This window comes from Podarcis erhardii (genome assembly GCF_964252035.2).
Source record: "Podarcis erhardii genome assembly, chromosome: 11".
NCBI classification, from domain to species: Eukaryota; Metazoa; Chordata; class Lepidosauria; order Squamata; family Lacertidae; genus Podarcis; species Podarcis erhardii.
In genome coordinates this window covers 14,035,261-14,057,480 of record NC_138501.1, presented here as the reverse complement: position 1 = coordinate 14,057,480, position 22,220 = coordinate 14,035,261, and the positions used below count along the sequence as shown (strand labels likewise).

At 40.9% G+C, this 22,220-nt stretch overlaps 1 protein-coding gene across 3 annotated transcripts in view; it reads right to left on the bottom strand.

The window, feature by feature from the left end:
* FBN2 (fibrillin 2) overlaps positions 1–22,220 on the bottom strand; it is a 138,224-nt gene that overhangs the window by 28,352 nt on the left and 87,652 nt on the right. For all 3 annotated transcript variants that reach the window (XM_081880295.1, XM_081880296.1, XM_081880297.1), the window contains 16 exons: positions 21,693–21,818; positions 20,341–20,466; positions 19,845–19,967; positions 17,962–18,087; positions 16,704–16,829; positions 15,315–15,437; positions 11,799–11,921; positions 11,305–11,430; positions 10,722–10,844; positions 10,040–10,162; positions 8,873–9,034; positions 6,770–6,838; positions 5,471–5,596; positions 3,481–3,606; positions 2,177–2,329; positions 1,237–1,305 (listed from right to left, as the gene is read on the bottom strand). In XM_081880295.1, coding sequence (XP_081736421.1) covers positions 1,237–1,305; positions 2,177–2,329; positions 3,481–3,606; positions 5,471–5,596; positions 6,770–6,838; positions 8,873–9,034; positions 10,040–10,162; positions 10,722–10,844; positions 11,305–11,430; positions 11,799–11,921; positions 15,315–15,437; positions 16,704–16,829; positions 17,962–18,087; positions 19,845–19,967; positions 20,341–20,466; positions 21,693–21,818 — 1,950 coding nt within the window. The remainder of the gene's footprint in view (positions 1–1,236; positions 1,306–2,176; positions 2,330–3,480; positions 3,607–5,470; positions 5,597–6,769; positions 6,839–8,872; positions 9,035–10,039; positions 10,163–10,721; positions 10,845–11,304; positions 11,431–11,798; positions 11,922–15,314; positions 15,438–16,703; positions 16,830–17,961; positions 18,088–19,844; positions 19,968–20,340; positions 20,467–21,692; positions 21,819–22,220) is intronic.

Sequence of the window (22,220 nt, the reverse complement as noted above, 5' to 3'; positions counted from 1 at the left end):
ACTCCAAGGTGGCTTTCACCTCTGGAAGCTAAGGCCCGAAAAAGACCCAATATGGAGGCCAAATGGCCAAAATATTGGGAAATATTAGAAAAAGATGGAGACAATTGGAAATTGCAGAGTTTGGATAAAATGAAGGACAAAGTGCGAGACTGGTTACATTATGCTCAGATTAAAGAAGTCTTCAAAAATAACAAAAAGCTAGGGTTTCAGGTGGAGAAATCGAAATTGGAAACAGAATTGTTGGAACCAAAAACTAAGGTACTTTCAAGAATGTATAACTTGCTGTTAAAATGGAATACACAAGATGAAATGGTTAAATCAGCTATGATAAGGTGGGCACAGGACATTGGGTATAATATTATGTTTGAGGATTGGGAAAGGTTGTGGACCACTGGGCTGAATTTCACTGCATGTAATGCTTTGAAGGAAAATGTAATGAAGATGATATATAGATGGTACATGACCCCAGTTAAACTTGCCAAGATATACCATTTGTCTGATAATAAATGTTGGAAATGTAAAGAAAATGAAGGAACATTCTTTCACCTCTGGTGGACCTGCCCTAAGGTGAAGGCCTTCTGGGAAATGATATATAATGAGCTGAAAAAGGTATTTAAGTATACCTTCACCAAGAAACCAGAGGCCTTCCTTTTGGGCATTGTCGGCCAGAAGGTGTTAAAGAAGGACCGAACATTCTTTATGTATGCAACAACGGCAGCAAGGATACTCATCGCTAAGAACTGGAAAACTCAAGATCTACCCACACTGGAAGAGTGGCAGATGCAACTGATGGACTATATGGAACTAGCCGAGATGACTGGCAGAATCCCGAGACCTGGGAGAGGAGAGGGTCGAAGAAGATTGGAAGAAATTCAAGATTTATCTAAAAAAACACTGTAATTTGGTTGAATGTTAAGAAAGGATGCTAGATCATAAATAATTGTGCACCACTAAACTAGATGGAATTAAGATGATAAGTAAGTTTGAGGAAAAATTAGAAACCTATTGGAGAATTAATAGACTATATTTAAATGAATTTGACACAAGAGTGTAAACAAGATGATAAATTGCGGGCAAGAATTGACAACGATGCGAATGGGAGCGGGAGGTGTGAGGGAGTCCAAAGATGTTAAGAAAGTATGTTATGATATATGTTATACTGTTCTTTATTTTTGCATTTATGTTGAAAAACCCTAATAAAATATATTTTTTTAAAAAATAAAAATAAAAACTCACCAACAGCTTTGCCTGTGTGGATGTCGAATGTGAAGCCAGGAATATTTCCACATATTGACTTGAATTCAACTTGAAAGGAAAGAAAGTGGGGTGGAATCAAGAAGGCTAGATATAAAAATAACTCTTGGACAAACAATCCATTTACAAACAGCAGTAATCCATTTTATTGAATAAGAGGACCCCCCCCCCATACACACACAAAGCAACAATAAACAAATACATTATTTAATCAAAGTATTAGCTTTAATGTTGACAGAATTTGGAAACTGAAGGCAGCACTGACAAGGAAAACCCCCAGTGTGGAATTATATAGGATTAGCAATTTTGATGTACAAATAATGGACTTTGAGCTCTTCTCTCTTCCCATCTTGATTAGTGACAGGAAGGACATTGACTTAGAATACTTCTGGGGAAGGAAAAATGTTCTTTTCAGTTCTTATTTCCTCTTTCCATACTGATCAAAGGAATACTGCACTGCTTTGTTTTCCTTTATGCTCTATTGTTATCGAAGAGATAGACTAATATATCTCAGCTATTGGGTTTTCATAAGTTTTATCCTATGTGATAAAAAACAGTTGCCTGTATCTTTCTTCCAGTGTTTTCTTGTAAGAAAACTTCTTTTAAGAAAACACTGAAAGAAATATACAGGTAACATTTATGGTAACTGCACTTTCAACTAACTGGAAAAAAGCCAGGAAACCGAAACAAATTAAACTAATATTTTTAATATCCCTGATACCTACATTTATTCACAAGGTTGTTGGGAGGTATAACAGCTCCTGAACATTGCGTTCGCTTAAATTGACTGCCAAGGAAATAATTGAGTAATATATTACTGTATTGCCTCTCTAGGAATCTGGCCAGAAAGGGGTGCACATATCTTAATATTAATTTGGGCTCAACAGTCTTTACAACATCCCCTGTTAAGTCTAGTTTTTACCTGTTCCTGGAGTTGGACATGGTTCACAAGGTTTGTTCCAGGCTTTCCCAACATTATAAGTGCAGCAACACATCCTCTTGGTCACGTTGAAAGGGAGTTCATTGTCGCAAGATGTTCCATTGTAGCTTCTATAGCAAAAGCTCTTTCTCATATCTGTACATGTAGAAATCTCATGCTTTTAAATGGGTATTTTAAAGTATGAAACATATAACAATTGGATCTTGAGCACTGGCTTTCTTTTTTCCTATACATCTAGCAGCTACCTGTTTCAGCTGACTTTCCTGTTTCGGAACACAGAATAACTCTAGCTGGATCTATTCTCTGTGTTTTATTCAAGAAGACTGGGGCAGATGCTAGATCTTCCCAACCACGATGGGGGAATTGGTTCATTTTTAGCTGGTTGCCATGAGGAAGCATTTTCAACCCCCCAGAAGTTGAGAGGTGGCTGCGACTGGCTGCAACCACCTCCACCCAGGAACTGGGTAAGCAGCCATTATAAGCATGCTTAATTGAAGTAAGCATAATCAGGATTGAGTTATAAGATCCAGAAAGCATATTTAGTACACAATAAAAGTAACTTACACAGCTGTTCTATGGAATTGAGGGGTGGGGAGAATCTGTGGCAGACCTACCACCACTTCCCTTGTCCTGACAGCTTGATATATCTAGGGCAGGATATGTGGGGAGGCCTTTTTCACCCCTTTGTCTTTCTCCCTATTTATCTCCCATTGAAATCAATGAAAGGGAAATTAACTATGCAAGCTCTAGAATCAGCATAGTTCTTGGCCTTTTTTGAGCACATGTCATGGGCTTTAGATCCCAAGCTCTGCAAGGCACCCACCCACCACCAGAACCCCACTGGGGATACATCTGTACCCACAGAACTTTCTAGTGGTGAACCAGAGGCTTTACCAGAGGCATTGATGCTATCCTACTTTCTGACCTCCTCTCCACTAGTAAACTGACACCTAAACACATTCAGAGACCCCACAGCCATCTTCTGGCCAGATGTAGGAATGCAGCCTCAAGCTATAACTTAAGCTATTTCAATAACCATGCACATTTCCAGAAATATTAGTTTAAATGACTTTGACCAATCCAGATATTCCTCTGAGCCATTCCAACACCAATGGAGGCCTCACGTGAATGCTGTCCAGCTGTGAGCCTGGATCCTATGTGCTACTGAGGAAGCTGCATAGGAACAGCTGTTAAGTGTAAACTGGGCCTAAATTTTAGGAACTCATCTGGTCTTCAAACTCTTCTCAATATCATGGTAGGAAGTGGAAATATAAAAGGTAACATACCCATACAGTTGTGGCCTCCATTCACCTGCATGTATTCTGGAGGGCAAATGCATGTGTAGTTCCCCAAGGTGTTGTAGCATGTCCCTGGACCGCAGACGCCAGGATGTGCAACACACTCATCAATATCTGTGGGAGATCAGGGAGACTCAATAAGCTATTAAGGTACAACAAACAAGTGCTCAATTAATAACAACATATAAGGCCAAACTGAATTACCAAACAAGTATTTCTCATTTGTGGATAAAGAGGCTACGTAAGAGTTAAACAATGAATCCACCATCTTTGAATCCCGTGTTAGGGATTTTCCTCCTCTTCTGTAGTAGCTATGGAGTTCCATGGTAGGAGTTCACCCACCCCTTGTACAGTGGTACCTTGGTTCTCGAACTTAATCCGTTTGACTACCGAAACCATTCGAAAACCAAGGCGTGGTTTCCAATTGGCTGCAGGAGCTTCCTGCACTCAATCAGAAGATGTTCAGCTTCCGAAAAACGTTCACAAACCGGAACACTTACTTCTGGGTTTGCGGCATTCAGGAGCCAAATTGTTCTACAACTAAACCTTTCAGGAACCAAGGGAACACTGTACTGCTTTCCCACTGAAAAAATCAGCCACCTGAAGCTGTTACTCGACTAAGTTTTGTTACAACAAGTACAGTGGTGCCTCGCAAGACGAAATTAATTCGTTCTTGCGAGTTTTTCGTCTTGCGAAGCACGATTTCCCATAGGAATGCATTGAAAATCAATTAATGCGTTCCTAGGGAGACCGCCTTCAGACCAGATCCAGGGACAGTCTGTCCCCGGACCTCTTCTGAAGGCTGGCGGGGGGAGAAGGACTTTTCTCCCCACCGCCAGCCTTCAGAACAGCCTTCTGAAGGCTGGCGGTGGGAAGAAAAGCCCTTCTCCCGCCGCCAGCCTTCAGAATAGTTCAAGCAGGGCTGCCTAGGCTGCAGATAGCAGCCTGCTGCCCGGTGCGAGGGACGCTCTGAAGCAGAGCACCCCTCGCGCGGGGCAAACATCTACAGCTTGGGGAGCCCTGCAGGACTTCCCTGCAGGGCTCTCCAAGCTGCGGATAGCAGCCTGCTGCCCCGCACGAGGGGCGCTCTTAAGCAGAGCGCCCCTCGTGCGGGGCAGACATTCACAGCTTGGGGAGCCCTGCGGGGAACTCTTCTGAAGGCTGGAGGCGGGAGAAGGGCTTTTCTTCCCACCGCCAGCCTTCAGAACAGCCTTCTGAATGTTGGCGGTGGGGAGGAAAACCTTCCTCCCACTGCAAGCCCCGGGAACAGAGGAGAATCGCTGCGCGCCTTCTCCTCTGTTCCCGGAGCTGTCCTGAAGGCTTGTGGTGGGAGGAGGGCTTTCTTCCCCACCGCCAACATTCAGAAGGCTGTTCTGAAGGTTGGCGGTGGGGAGGAAAAACCCTCCTCCCACCGCAAGCCCCAGGAACAGAGGAGAATCGCTGCATGCCTTCTCCTCTGTTCCCGGACCTCCCACCGCAAGCCTTCAGGACAGGTGCTGCGCTTCCCCACTGTCCCCGGAGATTTCCCTATGGGCTTTCGTCTTGCGAAGCAAGCCCATAGGGAAATTCATCTTGCGAAGCCACTAAAATATCGGAAAACCCTTTCGTCTTGCGGGTTTTTCGTTTAGCGAGGCATTCGTCTTGCGGGGCACCACTGTAACATCTGAAGCTGTAATTCGTCTATGAAGATGTTACTTGCAGCAAAAAGCAGATGCAGGGGCGCATAATATCTTGAGGAAGTATGTGGGATTCAAGTTATAATCCTAACCCACTAAAGTCATTAGTTTAAAAAGAAAAGAGAAATAACTGAATGTGTAAATGTAAGTTGCAAATCCTAAAAATCTACAACTTTAGATCTAGTACCTGCATTTTATCTGCAAGCTTTCGGGTGAGGGGTGCGGGGAGAAATGTCTGCAGGGAAGAATATTGTTTGAGAAGAAATGGGTGCTCTACTATGAGAAAAGATAAGAATTGTTACCTTCACAGATACGAGTTTCTTCACTGAGGTAGTACCCATGGGGACATTCACACTGGAAGCTGCCAAATGTATTGATGCAGTTTCCACCTTGGCAGAGGCCAGGCAGCTCTTGGCATTCATCAATGTCTGTGTTAAGAGAGAAAGGCATGTTTTTTTGGCTGATGAAAGACTGTAGCAGACTACTTGCATAGATGGCTAGCAGAGAATGACTTTTGCCTGTTTTTGTTTATAAATCTGCTGAGCTTTTTATGAAAAAGATCTGATAAAAGTATGAACCGGCCAAAGTACACTTAACTCCCACTAACTGCAGTACGAAGGATTGCAATATAAATTAAAGTCTTCCCAAAAAGTCAATGGGTCTTCAAATACTGTGCTCAACCATGACCAGGTTGCATCGTATTTTATCACCTAGGAACATATGCCCTGTAATTATCACTTTTTGGTACATTGCATGCATGCTGAAAGCTTAAAAGATCAGCTGTAAAACAGTCTGAATCATGCTTCCAATTAATTTTTTGATAGGGTGATAGTAGACACAACTAACAGACTCAGAATGAGCCAAATGAATAAGATTAAGGCAGCTGATAAAGGAACACCACACATTACATTTTCCCTTTAGCAGTAAAGCTGCCAAAATCCAAAACAATTTAGGAACTCAAAGTTTATAAAGCAATTTGCAGATTGCTGGGAAGCTCTTAGCAGATGGAAAAACTCAGGTGAACCTGAGGCTCTCTGGATTGCTGCCATTAAGAAGTATCTGTGCTTGAAATGGCCAGCACTTTAAAACAAAGCTGACAAAATGCATACATTTTAGTTTCTTCTATGGAACTAACAGATTTCACTACCTCCCCATAATAGACATTTTACAAAACCTGACTCTTGTTTAAGCCATAAAAAGCTATAGTGGTTATTTTAAAAGAATTAACTTCTTTAACTATGTTAATGACCAAAATCAAGACCCTGTTATACCACTCACTCAGCCTTCTCAGTGGAGAGGTCATGTTTAGTGACATGTTTGGACACTGAATGTGTAAGTTTATGTCTAAATTCAATGGATACAACAAACACCATTATATATACTTCTGTATTATTATTATTATTATTATTATTATTATTATTATTATTATTATTATTATTTACCCCATCCAACTGACTGGGTTGCCCAGCAGCTTCCAATGTAATTAAAAACACAGTGAGACATTAAACAAAAGGGTTTAATGGTTCTTGTTTTTGTATTTGTTTAAAAACCAATAAAAATTTGTTGTAAAAAGGAAAGGAAGGATGGAAGGAAGGACTTACCTTCTAGAATAATAGTGATAGGATTTGGTCTAAAACCTTCACCCCCTGGACAGAGAGTATTATATTCACCTACAGAGAAAAGAACACAAGCAAGAATTAAACAAAAGGCTGTGGAAAGATTAACACACAGATAGCTTCAGTTGTTGTTTTTGTTTTGCATAGTCCTGTTCACAGCTCATGAAATTTATCATCTTAATAGGAACTGTGTTTTGATTACAGATAGGTAGCCGTGTTGGTCTGCCATAGTCAAAACAAAACAAATTCCTTCCAGTAGCACCTTAAAGACCAACTAAGTCAGTTCTTGGTATGAGCTTTCGTGTGCATGCACACTTCTTCAGATACACACATGTGTTTTGATTGTCAAGGCCCCTATTCTTGACCCCACAACAAATCACACAGATTTATAATAACTTTGTCTGGAAAGCAGCACATAGGGGCCCCATTCAGTGTAGTGTCCTTTCGGACTCTTACAATCCATACATACTTTGTGTCCATGCAGCTGTTTTCCCACCAAATCTGTCCTACACAATATGGAAAACAAATATTTTCAATGTGTCCATAACATGTATCTGAGGTGAATACGTTTGAAGGAAGATCATAATTCTTTGGTGTCTTTTGCAGATGCATTAGAACAGCAGTTGTTCTAAACTCCCACTAAGTACATGGCAAAACACTTTAAATTAGTGCCCCTAAACATGCTTTCAATTTTACACACAGGAAAAAGGATACTTAGGTTAACAAGGTACTTAGGTTATGGCCATCATATGTTGTCACAAGCAAAGCTGGGATCCTTGATTCCCGCACTCTAGGCTTATGAATCACATCTGAGAACCTAGGCATGCTTTTCTATTTAATGAGCACTCACATTGTGGGTGTCCTTTGCAGAATCACGCGTGGTGCTACAGTTCCCAGAGAGCTTACTGGCAAACAGGGGCTGGCTTGCCTCTCAGTGTTAATCTGTGAAGGTTCACGCCCAGCCTCAGTAATCAAGTTTCTTGCTGGGAGGTGGGGCCAGCCCCATTTATAAATAGGGGGTGGAGCTGACAATAGCCAGGCAGTCGGCTCTGGAGATTCACCCTCCCTACCCTCCCTTTGTTTAATGTTTCTTGTGTGCAGGTTAACATCTTCTTCTTTTCTTTTTTTTAAAATGATATTTATTACAATTTCAAATATTACACATAAACATAACAATACAAACAAACACACAAAAAGAACAAGTATAATTTCAATCCTCATTTTTTTATAACTTACTTCCCCGACCTCCTCATACCTCCCCTTTCTGTATCCCAATTTCTAATTATCAAATCAGCAAATCCTCTCCCTTATTTTTCATTTACTTTTTAACCCTTCTTTTCTTTTTACTTAATCATTGCCGCTGAAAACCATCTAAGCTTCTAAACCCACGTCATTCTAGCATTCATTAATTTTACAGTATTTACTAAGATAGTTCTTAAATTTCTTCCCAGGTTAACATCTTCTTCCTGTTTAGCCGGTGGTCTTTGACTGGTTGCTATCGAAGGACCGGGAAGAAATTTTCCTGCATTGGCAGGTTCTGTCTTCCCCGTAGCAATTCGTCACAACTTTGGCAGTTATGGCCTTGGGTGGAATCCTTTAGTCTTTTCTTCCCTATATTGGGGGGGGGCATGAAGTGGGGACTCACCCCCCCCCCCCCGTGGTGGTGATTCAAGGGTCCCCCTCTTAAAGGGGTGTCCCTGGCCATACACTGAAAGGTCGTCAGTGAACTACCCTGCGTGCGGCGATATGGACTAGGCTGCCTGCTACATTTACGTCTCGCAGACCACCCCCATATCCCATTTACCCTGATGAGACCCAGTTCCCCCCGGCTGGGGGGCTGGGAGGGACACACGCCCAAGGCCTAAGCCAAGGTCTTCCTACATTCAGAAGTTTAATAAAGTTGTGGCCCAATTTTAATTCCATATAATGTTGTCAGTTTTTATTCCTTCCTTATGATCCTTGGGGGTTGGGGCTGTCGCCGCCTGGTCATGTATACAACGCAACCACATGAAATGGTTTTCACTCCTTATGATATACTGTTAGTAGTTTTTCTTTTCGTCCTTGCGTCTAAGAGAGTCATTTCCTTACTGCTATTTACAGGCGGACAGGTCTCGCAGGGATTCCCCCAGGCCTTTCCCAGAGAGCAGCAGCAAGAGGAGCGACTGACTCCAACACCAATTTCCGTGTTGCAGGATAGACTTCCATCCCCTCTTGGTCCATATTTCAGGTAACAGTTGCCAACTCGATTATCTGTGGAGAATGAATGGAAAACAGTTGTGCCCACCAGCCACAGTCATGTGAAACACGCATCATGAATGCTTTCAGTAGTAAACCTCATAATCTTACATTAACTTCAGTATTTTTTCTCAGCTTTGACCTAAATGTGAAGCTGCAACACCAGAAAAGTTCTTAAATGATCTAAGGGGGAAATGGGTAATGCAAGTCATAACTGACTGCCAAGGGTCTGTCAGCGTAACAAGATCACAAAATAACAGAGTAAGACTTGGAAGAGGTCCAAAATGTCTTTTAGTTCAGCTCTCCTTGTCTCACCAGAAGGCAGGAACACTCAGACCCAGTTCCTCAAAAATCACCTGATAGAATCTAATTCCTAGTTTGCCACGATGAGAGAAAAGTACACGGGTAATAGGTGTTTAGGGAGCAAGTAAGCACAAAAGACTCAGATAAATGAGCAAAACCACAAGTCTCAGGGAAAAGCAATTGCCATTTTTGCAAGGGGCATTGCTAATTGGACCAAGAAGAAATGTCCTTCCCTGATTCAAAGATGTTGGCCAGTCAGACTAGCATGAGAATGATCTTTGCATCATATAATCAATAGGGGATAATTAGGTGCATTGCCACACTACCCAATCTTGTCTTTCATTGAGGCAGTTCTTTTTTTGTAAATATTTTTTATTAATTTTCAATTACCTATCTCCAATATATTGAGGCAGCTCTTGGCGTAGCAGAAAATAAGAGCCTGCTGAAGATCGTATGTAGAAATAAAACCTTACTGACTTTGATGGGACACGGTAAAGAAACAAAAAATTGTATTATATTTGTTATAAATTTATTAATTCATCATGAATCCATTTACAGTTGGGATCTATCCTGGTTTGGGGTTTTTTTGCACAGTTCATGTGATATGAGTGGGAAGTACATTTCTCCAGAATTTGTTCCACTGTATTTAAGTAATGAATCAATATTGTTTCATATGGAATCCTTTAACCTTTCTGCTTATTTATTTAATATTCTTACCAACACAACCAACTCCTGTTGGGTTCAGCTGGAAATCTGGAGGGCAGTTGCACTCATATCTTCCAGGCGTGTTCACACAGAAACCATTAACACAGTTGATAGGATCTGCACACTCATCAATGTCTAAGGCAGGAAGAAGAAGAAGAAGAAGAAGAAGAAGAAGAAGAAGAAGAAGAAGAAGAAAATTTAAAATTTATGCTGAGCTATTGGGGGGGGGCTATTGGGTTGTTGTTTTTACTTTTATTGTGTATTTTGTGGTTTTATATCTTGATTTTATTCTGTGAACTGCCCTGAGACCCCCGGGTATAGGGTGGTATATTATTATTATTATTATTATTATTATTATTATTATTAATCACCACCATCATCATCATCATCACTATTTTAATTCAATAAAAGAGGCTAAAAGTTTTGCATTCTCGTTTCATAATGAATGAATGAATGCCAGTTTTCATCAAACTTCTCCATCAACTTTTTGACTTACCTGTACTTCCTAAAATGTATCTGTTTAACCACAAAGGGATATTTCTGAAATTCTCCTAAACCAATCAATACGTTTTTACACTTCCAGTTCACAGCCACCAACATTGTGGCTGCCATTAAAGAAAGCCAAAAATGTAAACATTTATTTAACAAAATCTCATTCTTCTACTACTACATTCTTCAAGTGTGATGTGTTTACCTGTGCAATTTCCTCCAGTTCTATCCAGCTCATAGCCATCATCACAAATGCAGTGAAACATTCCTGGCAAGTTATTGCAAGTACCAAACACACAGATATTCTGGAAGGCACATTCATCAATATCTGAAAGGATAAAATATATATAAAAATTAGTTACCCACACATCAATATTGTACATATTCTGAATAATTTGTCATCGAATGCAAATGTGCATTTGAAAAATGTAATCTGTGCTTGTGTGGTTTTATTGGGAACGAAGAAGCATGCAGTTGCGTACCCTCATCACATTCTACAATAAGAAACATTTGTTTGAATGCAGTACTTTTCTACATGTCTTTTAGTAACTGATACAAGGAAGATGAGTCCAAATTTAGCTGCAAGGTTTTTGGTCAAAGGCCATGCAAAGTCTTTAAAAATTAAGGCAGCTTTTATCAGAGCTGGCACAGCATAGTAATTCTTGATTAGAAAAATGTATTTTCTATGCAAAGCTTGTGCTTGAATGTTCTTTTCAGTGCTTCTTGTGGTTTCCCTCCTGGAATACATTCCAAACCCTGAAAATGCAAATGGAATAGTGGTGAGTTACCTTGGCAAGATCTGCTGTCTGAAGCCGGAGTGAAACCCATCTCACACTCACAACGATATCCACCAGGAATATTCAGGCATTGTCCATTTTCACATAGATTAATATTTTCTGCACATTCATCAATATCTGTTGAATATAATTAAGTTTGATGTTCAACGTAGCAAAAGGGATTTGGCCAGCAAATGTCCATTATAAACATATCTAGATAATTCTCCAAGTTACTTGTTTTGTTAAGTATTACTTGACATAAAGCAAAACTGGTGAGAAATATTTCTATTTTATATTTAAAGCCTGTTAGTGGAAATGCTAGCTTTATCCATTATAGAGTAGCTTGGGTGTAAATGCCACGTTAAGAAATTACACAACTAGGTATGCAGAAAACTAAGTACAGGGGGGAAACCTGTGCTCACAATGTTGCTGGAGCTCTGAATTCTGCTTCTAAAGGAAACAAGCAGATAAAATGATTTCCTTAAACTCTCTTAAATCTCTCTTACCAGAACAAGTGAATCCATCTCCAGTAAATCCTTCCGCACAGGTACAGCGATATGATCCAGGAGCATTCACACACTGCGCATTTACACTACACTGGTGTGTTCCGTTAGAACATTCATCAAGATCTGCCAGAAAAACACACACAAAGGAACTAGAAAAAGGATGCACATGTTCACAGAAACAGGGATTTCCTCAGGAGTAGCCTGCTTGCACAATTGGTTCAAAGAGTGTCAGAACTGGCTCTCAGCCATCATGCGTCACAGCTCAGTGAAGGAGCTGGTGCTCTGCATGCAGAAGTCCCCAGGTCCAAACCCGGCCATCTCCTGCTAAACGTATCAGGTAGTAAGTGATGGAAAAGACTTCTGCTAGAGAGCCACTGCCAGACAAAATAAACAATGTAGGGCTGAGATGGATCAATGTCTGACTCAAAATGAAGGTAGCTTCAGAAATTGATCTGCCTATTGCTATGTTCAGCGTTAGTGGAACATTTAAAATACTTTACCAATTTTGTTTGAACACTTTTTCATTTATATTGCATGCCTCTGTTATAATGGTTACCATAATAAGAATATATATATGCACCAATTCATTAATCCAAGGCATGACTTTATTGCTGTATGATTCTAGATGGCTGCCTAAGGCAGAACTACTTTTTTCAACCATAAATGAAAGGGACTCTTCTCCTTCCAAACACCACATTGATGCATGTATGCTGGTGCTTACCAAGAGAAAGAAAGTGGACAAGTTCAGCACTCCTACAGGAGTGGGGAGGCTGGCAGGCATAGTACACAGGAGATGATGAAGGAGGCTCAACAGGTCACATGAGAAGGGCAGTATAGATGAGGAGAGCAGAGCACATAACCTCCAGGATCCATTATGGGTAGAGGAGTTTGGAGGGCTGTGGACAAGGGAGCCAAGGGGGCATAGGGTTACTAGGTCTAAATCTAGACCTTGCTAGGATATTTCAGCCAGATTTGGCTTCAGTTATCACTGCAACATTGTGACTTGGCAATTGTTCAGGGGTGAAGAGTGCCAAGAACCAGCGGGAGGGAGGGTAGGAATTAATCTCAAATATATTGTTTTGAACTAATTAACTCTGACTGCAAGCTGCAAGTTTAGCTTAAATTTGCCCAAAGCGTTAACTTCAAACTTGCTTTCTCATAACCTCTCATAACATGAAACCATAAAATTATTTTGTTTCTTCCATTTCATTTATAATCTTTACATTTTAAACATCAACTCATTAGCACTAGGTAAATATTTAACTAATATTCTGCTCTATAAGTGATTGGATTTAACAATTGTCTTCAAAGGCTAGCTCTAACAATGTTATCAATCTCCTGTCAGTAAGAAGTACAGTGGTGCCTCGCAAGATGAAAGAATCCGTTCCGCGAGTCTCTTCGTCTAGCGGTTTTTTCCTCTTGTGAAGCAAGCCCATTGACGGCTTAGCGGATTAGCGCTATTAGCGGTTTAGCGGCTTTTAGCGGCTTAGCGGATAAGCGGCTTAGAAAAAGGGGGGGAGGGGAAAAAACCCGCAGGAACTCGCAAGACATTTTCGTCTTGCAAAGCAAGCCCATAGGAAATTCGTTTTGCGAAGCACCTCCAAAACGGAAAACTCTTTCGTCTAGCGAGTTTTCCGTCTTGCGAGGCATTCGTCTTGCGGGGCACCACTGTAAGTAAGAAATCATGAAAAGAAAATGGCTTTACTTTCTTTGTAGACTTCACATAGAAAAATGTTCACAAACATGGAATTATAATAGACTGAGGCATTCTAGAAAGAAGGGAAATTTCTTATCAGAAATTTCTTTCTCTTAGGGAAGAAGGTAGTATTCTCAATACAGTGGTACCTCAAGTTATAAGCACCTCAGGTTACAAACGCTTCAGGTTACAAACTCCGCTAACCTGGAAGAGTTACCTCGAGTTGAGAACTTTGCCCCAGGACGAGAACACTGCTGGCGGTGCAGCAGCAGCAAGAGGCCCCATTAGTGAAAGCACGCCTCTAGTAAAGAACAGTTTCAGGATAAGAATGGACTTCCGGAATGAATTAAGTTCATAACTAGAGGTACCACTGTACTTCAAAAGTCCTATCCAGATGAGAAGCAGGGGCTATGCGCTGATTAAGTTGATTAAGGGACATCCTCTATGAAAATCACCAAAATATTCCTGAGGTGGGAGATTAGGGAGAGATTTTGCTTCAGGAGTTTCTCTACAAATTTGGATTTTGTTGGAACCACAAAGTTGTCTATTACGCCCATGGAATACTCCAGCACGTATCCTATTCATATTGTCTTTCTCACACTATAGATCAGTGTGGTCTTGTTTCCACGGAGGCACCAACCACATGAGACAGACAATTACAGCATAATGGCAATGGGGCAGCCTATCTCCTGCTAGAACACTGTTTGCTTTTAACCTTGGATGACGAACAGTTTCCAGGGGAGATCAGTGAGGAATTTCAGTTGGAATATATGGAATGTGGTTATTGAGTCTTATAGCTGGTAGATTCCCAAGTGGTACTGAGATGCTGGCAAGTCCCAAAAGGACTAATAGGACATGGGAATTTCCGTCCTCTCATTTGGCAGTTTGGACAGACTTCTTTTACTTTTGGTTTCCACTGGCACCACCGAAGAACCTGGTGCCAGAAAACAGTGTGGCAATCAGGCACCACTTATGGCTAGATTCGTGCCGTGTTAAGTACACATTCCTTCTGTTTCTGACATTAGAGGCTATAATAGAGTCTGCTAGGACAGTGGCTGATAAGAAGAACCTTTTCGGTCTACTCTTCAGATTCTTAGAAACTAATTTCAAAGAGGCAAGTCGGTCAGGAGGGTCAACATTGTAGAGATGGAGTTGGTGACTGATGAACACAACAACACTGAACATGCCTCAGTGTGGCTTCTCCATTTTTATCACAGGGATCTTTTGGGTTTCCTTCATGACATCTCTCACCCAAGTGCCCAATGGCACATCTATTGTTGGAATCTGTAGTTGATCATAATATTCTCCAGGCGAGAATATTAACAAAACAATATATCACCTTGGCTCTAGCTAGGCTGGATGGTCCTACTGAAAGAACCTGGCAACTCAGCAAGGAGGAGACTGTATGGGAGGAGAAAGCAGGAGTGGAATATCCATATCAATAGTGTGGAAAGTTTTGGAGCTCTCATTCCCTAGACAATTTAGAATCCCATTCTTACCTAGGACAGCTAGGCAAGAAAGAGAAGGTGAGGAGTTAACAAAAAAGTGTTTTAAAATAAACTAAGAGCTCTATGGGAGACAGACAGATACTCTCTTCCATGAAGGAGTCAACCAGCAAGCTGGCCCCATTTCTGACCCAAATAGGAAGAGAAGCCTGAAGAATCAAAAATGCCGCCTTCTGTTTCTGGGTGAAACATTTCCATAGCTACTTCAGCCATCCCCACCTCCAGTCAACCTACCCAATGATTCTAAAAATAACCAAGTAACTTAGGCCTACCATCTTGTCAGCTGAACAACTGTATCAATTCATCTCTACTCACCAATACACTTAATTCCATTTCCAATCCATCCTTCTTTACAGCTACACCTGAAGCTTCCTGGGACATTGACACATGAGGCATGCAGGTCACAGTTATGGGCGCCAATCTCACATTCATCCACATCTAAGAAAAGTTGCACATTAAAAAGTTGAATTCAGAATAACAGATATCTTCTGTTCCAAGATAAACTTGGAAACAATGTCAATATAATACATCCAGCATTATTATTTCACACTGATTTTATTAGAACAGTATCTGATTTTAGGAATTATCTGTAATCCTTGGCAACTGCTCATGGTTAATGAAGAGAGGGCATAACCATGAGTCTTGGCTCAGATGATACAAGCCTTAGCATAGTGTAGTACAGCAGCAACAAAGGAGGAAAGTGGTTGTGGTGTCCTTTCTAGGAGCCCATGTTTGCACAATCTTACTAAACCAAGGTTAGATAACTGTAATTCACAATGATATTCTTAAAGAATTCAGAATTATAATGGTTAAGCCTTGTTCTTCTTCTTGTAATTAATTAAATTTCTGTACTGCACGTTAACCAAAGATCACAAGGTAGATTACAGTATAAAATGTGTATCATAATAACAAACAAAAACAATAACCCCCCCAATTGAAAAGGGCATAGATTGTTTAATTATCTAAAAGCCCTGATGCATACAATACAATCCCATGCATGTTTCCCGAGCAGAAAGCTTCACTGTGTTGTTTGGGGCTTCCAGCTAAGTATGTATAGGTTTGCAGCCTTAAATACTTCAAAAATAATGGTTGCAATATGCCAAGCATTTCAATGGGACCTCGGTAGGAGCACAAAAGCAGTGCTACTTGATAAAATGGTACTGATAGCTAAATATTTTTTTTTAAGGAGCATACTAAATTCAAAAGTAACTGCAGTTCTGAGTTTTGCTCTGCAGGACTGCTTCCCCACAATTAGATATGTGCATGTACAAAGAGGTAGGGGGAGCAAGTGGTGCTGTGGTCTAAACCACTGAGCCTCTTGGGCTTGCTGATTGGAAGGTCGGCGGTTCAAATCCCTGCGATGGGGTGAGCTCCCATTGCTCTGTCCCAGCTTCTGCCAACCTAGCAGTTCCAAAGCACACCAGTGCAGGTAGATAAATAGGTACTGCTGCGGCGGGAAGGTAAACAGCATTTCCATGTGTTCTGGTTTCCATCATGTTGTTCTGTTGCGCCAGAAGCGGCTTAGTCATGCTGGCCACATGACCTGGAAAACTGTTTGTGGACAAATGCTGGCTCCCTTGGCCTGAAAGCGAGATGAGCGCAGCAACCCCATAGTCGCCTTTGAATGGACTTAACCATCCAGGGTTCCTTTACCCTTTACCTACAAAGAAGTATGCCTCAAAGAAGTTGGGAAGTATATCATACCTGTACATCCTGTGGTTCCCTTCTTGACAGAGTAACCCAGCTGGCAATGACAAATGAAGGACCCCTTGGTGTTCTCACACTCTCCAAACATACAGATGTTGGAATTCAGGTCACACTCATTCACATCTGTAAGTTAATATGGCTTAGTTAGTAACTGAAAACTTGTTCTTCATTAGTCAAGTCACTCAAAATAAATGATCTTATAAAATGAACGTACTAAATATACCAAGAATTATACATTATTTTTATCTTAGATTTTTCAACTAGATCATATCATTGTATGAAGCAACAAGATAGGAACCAGTGAGAAAATGAGACACTTCAGTGTAGCAAAAAGATATACATGAATAAAAGTATTACTGAAGCATAAGACCTGATAGTTGCTAAAATTTGAATCGGTTTTCAAAAAATAAATCAGAATTATTTCAGCTACTTTTCTTTAAGAAGTCTATTACTTTTATAATACATTAATATATTCTCCATCATCCATGAACTAGCCCTTAGTTTTCAAGATTCCCAAAGTGTGAATTGCCCTTCCTTGTAGACTTATGAATATTTATTAGGGAAGGTATAGATTCTAAATATGTCTGGTTGGGCCAGGAGGAAGTTTCTATTCTGCAAAACCACAACAGCTGAAATAGGAACAATGTGTGCCATATTTCAACTGGTGGGATAATGGCCAACTGAATGGTATTCTCCAAGGAATTTAGTTTTTATTCTGTCTTGGTTATCATCAAAGAGGATGACACCAGAGCTTAGCTCAGAAGTTAACTTCTGAGATTCTTAAAAGAGCACCTTCCAATCCTTTTTTCAGATCAGATCAGTAGAGAGCCAGAATATGTAAGGTTTTCTCGGTGGCAATGCTAATTTCTATTATTGTTCTTTCAGTCCTGATGTGCTGTAGAACTTGTCAGGGTGACTGTAAGGAAGGAGGACGGAAAACCTTACTTCTTGTCCTGTGCTGCTTCTACCGCCACCTTTCCCCAACTTTGAAGGTTAAAAAAAAAGGAAACACTTTCCCCAGTACAGTCAGAAGGGAATCTAGGGCAGTTTACCACCACAAGATTCAACTACATTTTAGTTTATCAGTGCTTCTTTAGATGAGGTTTAAACCTTCTTCTGTGAAGTAGTCACAAGAACAAATCTTAACTTGCTACATTAGTGTTTTCCCCTAAGGAAAAGGTTTATATTTTTGAGAATAAAAAATCACATTAACAATACATTTACAACTCTTGAAAGCTACCTCTAAATTACTTACCAATGCATATTTTCATGTCCATAGAAGCCATGAATCCATCATAACAAAGACATCGATATTCTCCTGGGATGTTGGTGCACTGCCCCCCATCACAGATATCTGGGTTGTTTTCACATTCATCAATGTCTATAGGAAAATTTTATCACTGTGAAATTCTGAACAGACAAATCTTCTGTAAACCCTGCCATGCTAAGTTTGTTACTAGCCTGTTGCTATATATCTACATGGCTCTAATGGTGTTAACATATATACTACTGCTTAGCATTAATGTAGAATGTTTAAGACATTTGATTTACACAATGCCAGTTCATACATAATGGAAAAGCATGTGTTGATATTGCATGAGCAAGCCTTGGACTTTCCTGATCTCTCCTCCCCTTATCCACTCTGATTTCCTCCCTGATTTAACACCTGAACTGGTAAGGTAATATTTGTGTTTGCCCTCCAAGCCAGAATTGGGAATGAGCTTCCAACTGTGTTTTCCAAGGAGGGAAATTTAGAGCATGCCAGGAGGGATTTAGAGCATGCAAAAAGAAAAACAAAGCTTGTGAGCCCAGGGCTCGTGGTTGGCATGACATGTGAACCAGGTCACCTATTCATTCAACAACACTGCAAGATAAGCCTATACAATTTTCTCCATACTGCATCCAGAGAAACAATCGCTTTCCTAAGGGCACCTATTAAGTCCATTCTATGCGCAGGTGGAGACCCCCTGACCCCAGGTGACACCCGGGTGGAATAATGACTTGTGACAAAATGTTATGGGATTAAAATTGGCCACAAATTTATTAAACTTTCAGGTGTAGGAAGACCTTGGCTTAGGCATTGGGCATTTATCCCTCCCAGTCCTTGGCCGGGGATCTGGGGCACATCAGGGTTAACCAATCTATCTGGGGATTAGACTGGCTCTGGAATATGTATATTTAAGCAGAGAACCCACCCCTCATTTTACTGCAACACAGGGGAGTGCACTGACAACCTTTCAGTGTATGGCCAGTGACTCCCCTCAACACAACCCCTTTAACAAGGAACCCTGGGATTGCCACAGCAGGGAAGACAGGCTAAAGCAGGCATGTCCAACTCCCTAGAGACCGTGATCTACCCATTGTCATGGAAGGAGGGCAGGCCAAAGTTGCTGAACTTTTTTTAGGGGAGAAAAATGTTGGTGACCTTTCTCGGGGGAACAGGACATAAAACATTCGGAACCAACACCACTATTAGTAAGCAGACGCAGCAATAAAGGAAAGCTTAGTAGAGCTAACGACTGCACATTTCACATAACAGATGGACAGAGAGAGGGCTGCAGGGGTCAGAGACTTTCAACACAATGCTTTCTGCTACCATCAATCAATCAGAAGGGAGACCGCAATCAACCACGATCAACAGCGTTCACTCAGGGATAAACTAGTCGATCACGATCGACCTGTTGGACATCACTGGACTTAAGGATTCCGTACAAGTCCTGACTGAGAGCTCTAAGGTAGGCTCCATACCCTTTATGCTTAAAGAACGGACCCTTACTTGGTCCACTCCCCTGGCTCCACCTCCCCAATCACGATTGGTTATTTGAACTGAGGTTTGGTGGAAACCTCAAGCTTAGCTACCTGGGGAGGTGGTCCAGGAGCACTCTGCCGGGAGTCACATAGGATAGGGGGTGCTGAGCGGGGGCACGCAAAAGACGCCCTCCATTTGATGTGGAGAGCAGTCATTATCTCCACCTAGAAATAGCCAAGATTGCATTTGAACCAAATAGAGACCTTCTGGTTCACGGCTTGCTCTTCAAACCACTGCATCGTACAGTAAGGAAATTCACACACAATTCCAATGTTTTATGGATGCAGTTCTGCAGAACAGACCTGAGACGCTACTCTTCATTCTTTTACCTGAACAAGTCCTCATATCTGGCATCAGAGCATATCCATCACTGCAGCTGCATTCATAGCTGCCTTCTGAATTAGTGCAGTGGGTGTCACAGCCTCCGTTCATGATCATGCATTCATCAATATCTAGGGAGGGAATATTGTGGACAGATTATTAGATCTATTTGGTACTTTGTTTAAAAGCATCCCACCTGTCCCTCATATTTCCCCCACTCTCTCCTTCCTATCAGCAGAAGACAGTAGGCACTAAGTGCCTAAGTGATTTTAGAATGAAATGACAACAGTGAATGAAATAAAGTTAACATAAAATAAGAATGCAAAATATAGCTCAGCAATAAAGAGTAATAATGGGGTGTTTTTTTAGAGTAGAGGGGCATGCCCACTGCTTGAATTCTGAAAGATGCTGTCATTGATTATTTAATTTACAGTTATGAAATTGAAGTTTGGAAAAAGAAACAAACTAGAAACATTTGTGCAGAAATAAAAATAAAATACTTGCCAATGCAGCCCTGTCTGTCCAGAGTGGCCTGATACCCAGGATTGCATGAACACTGATACATCCCAATCATGTTCACACATTTGCCATTTCTGCAGAGGTTATCACTAAGAGAACATTCATTAATATCTGAAAAACAAGAATTACATTACTGGCCTTTGGGAAGTTGAGAATATAGTTACAGACTTAAAAGTTAACATTTTTATGAAAGTGGGTTCTGATATGAAGTTTTAACTTTATTCTGAATGTTTCCATGTGTCAAAATAACACACAAATTTCAATAGTATACCCCCCCCCAAAAAAAAGAGACACAAGGAGCTTCAAATTTGTATTAAACTTCAGTGTGGACAAAATGGATTTTGCTTAGCCTTTAGCTAATTTATAATATAATACTAATTTATTATTTATACCCCGACCATCTGGCTGAATTTCCCCAGCCGCTCTGGGCAGCTTCCAATCGAGTGTTAAAAACAATACAGCATAAAATATTAAAAACTTCCCTAAACAGGGCTGCATTCAGATGTCTTTTAAAGATAAGATAGCTGCTTATTTCCTTCACATTTGAAGGGAGGGCGTTCCACAGGGCGGGTGCCTCTACCGAGAAGGCCCTCTATCTGGTTCCCTGTAACCTCACTTCTCACAATGAGGGAACTGCCAGAAGGCCCTCAGTGCTGGACCTGAGTGTCCAGGTAGAACAATGGGGGTGGAGACGCTCCTTCAGGTATACTGGGCCGAGGCCATTTAGGGCTTTAAAGGTCAGCACCAACACTTTGAATTGTGCTCAGAAACGTACTGGGAGCCAATGCAGATCTCTCAGGACCGGTGTTATGTGGTCCCGGCGGCCACTCCCAGTCACCAGTTAGATTGGGCGACTTCCCTTGTCCTGGTCAGACAAGCTCACAGATTGCACAGCTTGCACACATATTTGCTTTGCCAAATATGAAGGGCCTTCACAGTTCCCATGGCATTTTTTTAAAAAAACCAAAATCAGACTTGAAAAGCTCAGCCTGGCTGTGTCCATAACATGGACCAAAACAGATGAAATAGACTGCTTGGATAAGGAGTCTGGTCTGACATTTTATAGCAACCAGTAAGAGTTTCATTAACAGTTCAATATTAAATAATTTCTGTGAATAGGCCTTTATGGTTAGGCTGATCTCTGGCTTCATGTGTGCAAAATCTCATTTTACATTTCAAGTCCAAGAACTTCAGAGGAAAATTACACTCGATTTGCCATTTGTCAAAGCATTAGGAGCTAGACAAATTCATATTACGAACCAAGTTATCATTATAGCTAGGAAAAACTACTAGCTATAGAACAAGGAACATTTCATTCAGAGACACCTGAAACTCACCCACACAATCTTCGCGTGATGGAGACAATTCATGCCCAAGAGGACAGTCACACTGAAAGCTTCCTTCAGTATTCACACACGTGCCACCTCTACAGAGAAGAGGGTTACGCTCACATTCATCTATATCTGAAAAGAAAATATAAGGGAAATATTGTTATAGGGACCATTTGAGATGAAGTAAGAGATTGTAAACATCTGGAAGTAATTAGGGACGTCTGACTCCCTGAGAAGGAGGCTGTTTCATAACAACAATGATACTTATATCCTTCAGATTTCATAATAAATAAAACATAAAATTGTATAGAATACAGGAAATTGGATGATTTATTCACCTGAGGGAAACTCCCAAATTCATAACTAGGTTAAAGAAATTCATGCAATTTGAAAACCTAGACCATGCAGAATTCTTTTATTTGAAATTTCTTACATATATTGCTATCAAATATTCAAAGAAAGTTTTCTTTCATCTTTTATTATGAAAGACTCGTTTTAGCAAATGGCTGTAGGCAGCAAAACAAAGGAACTACT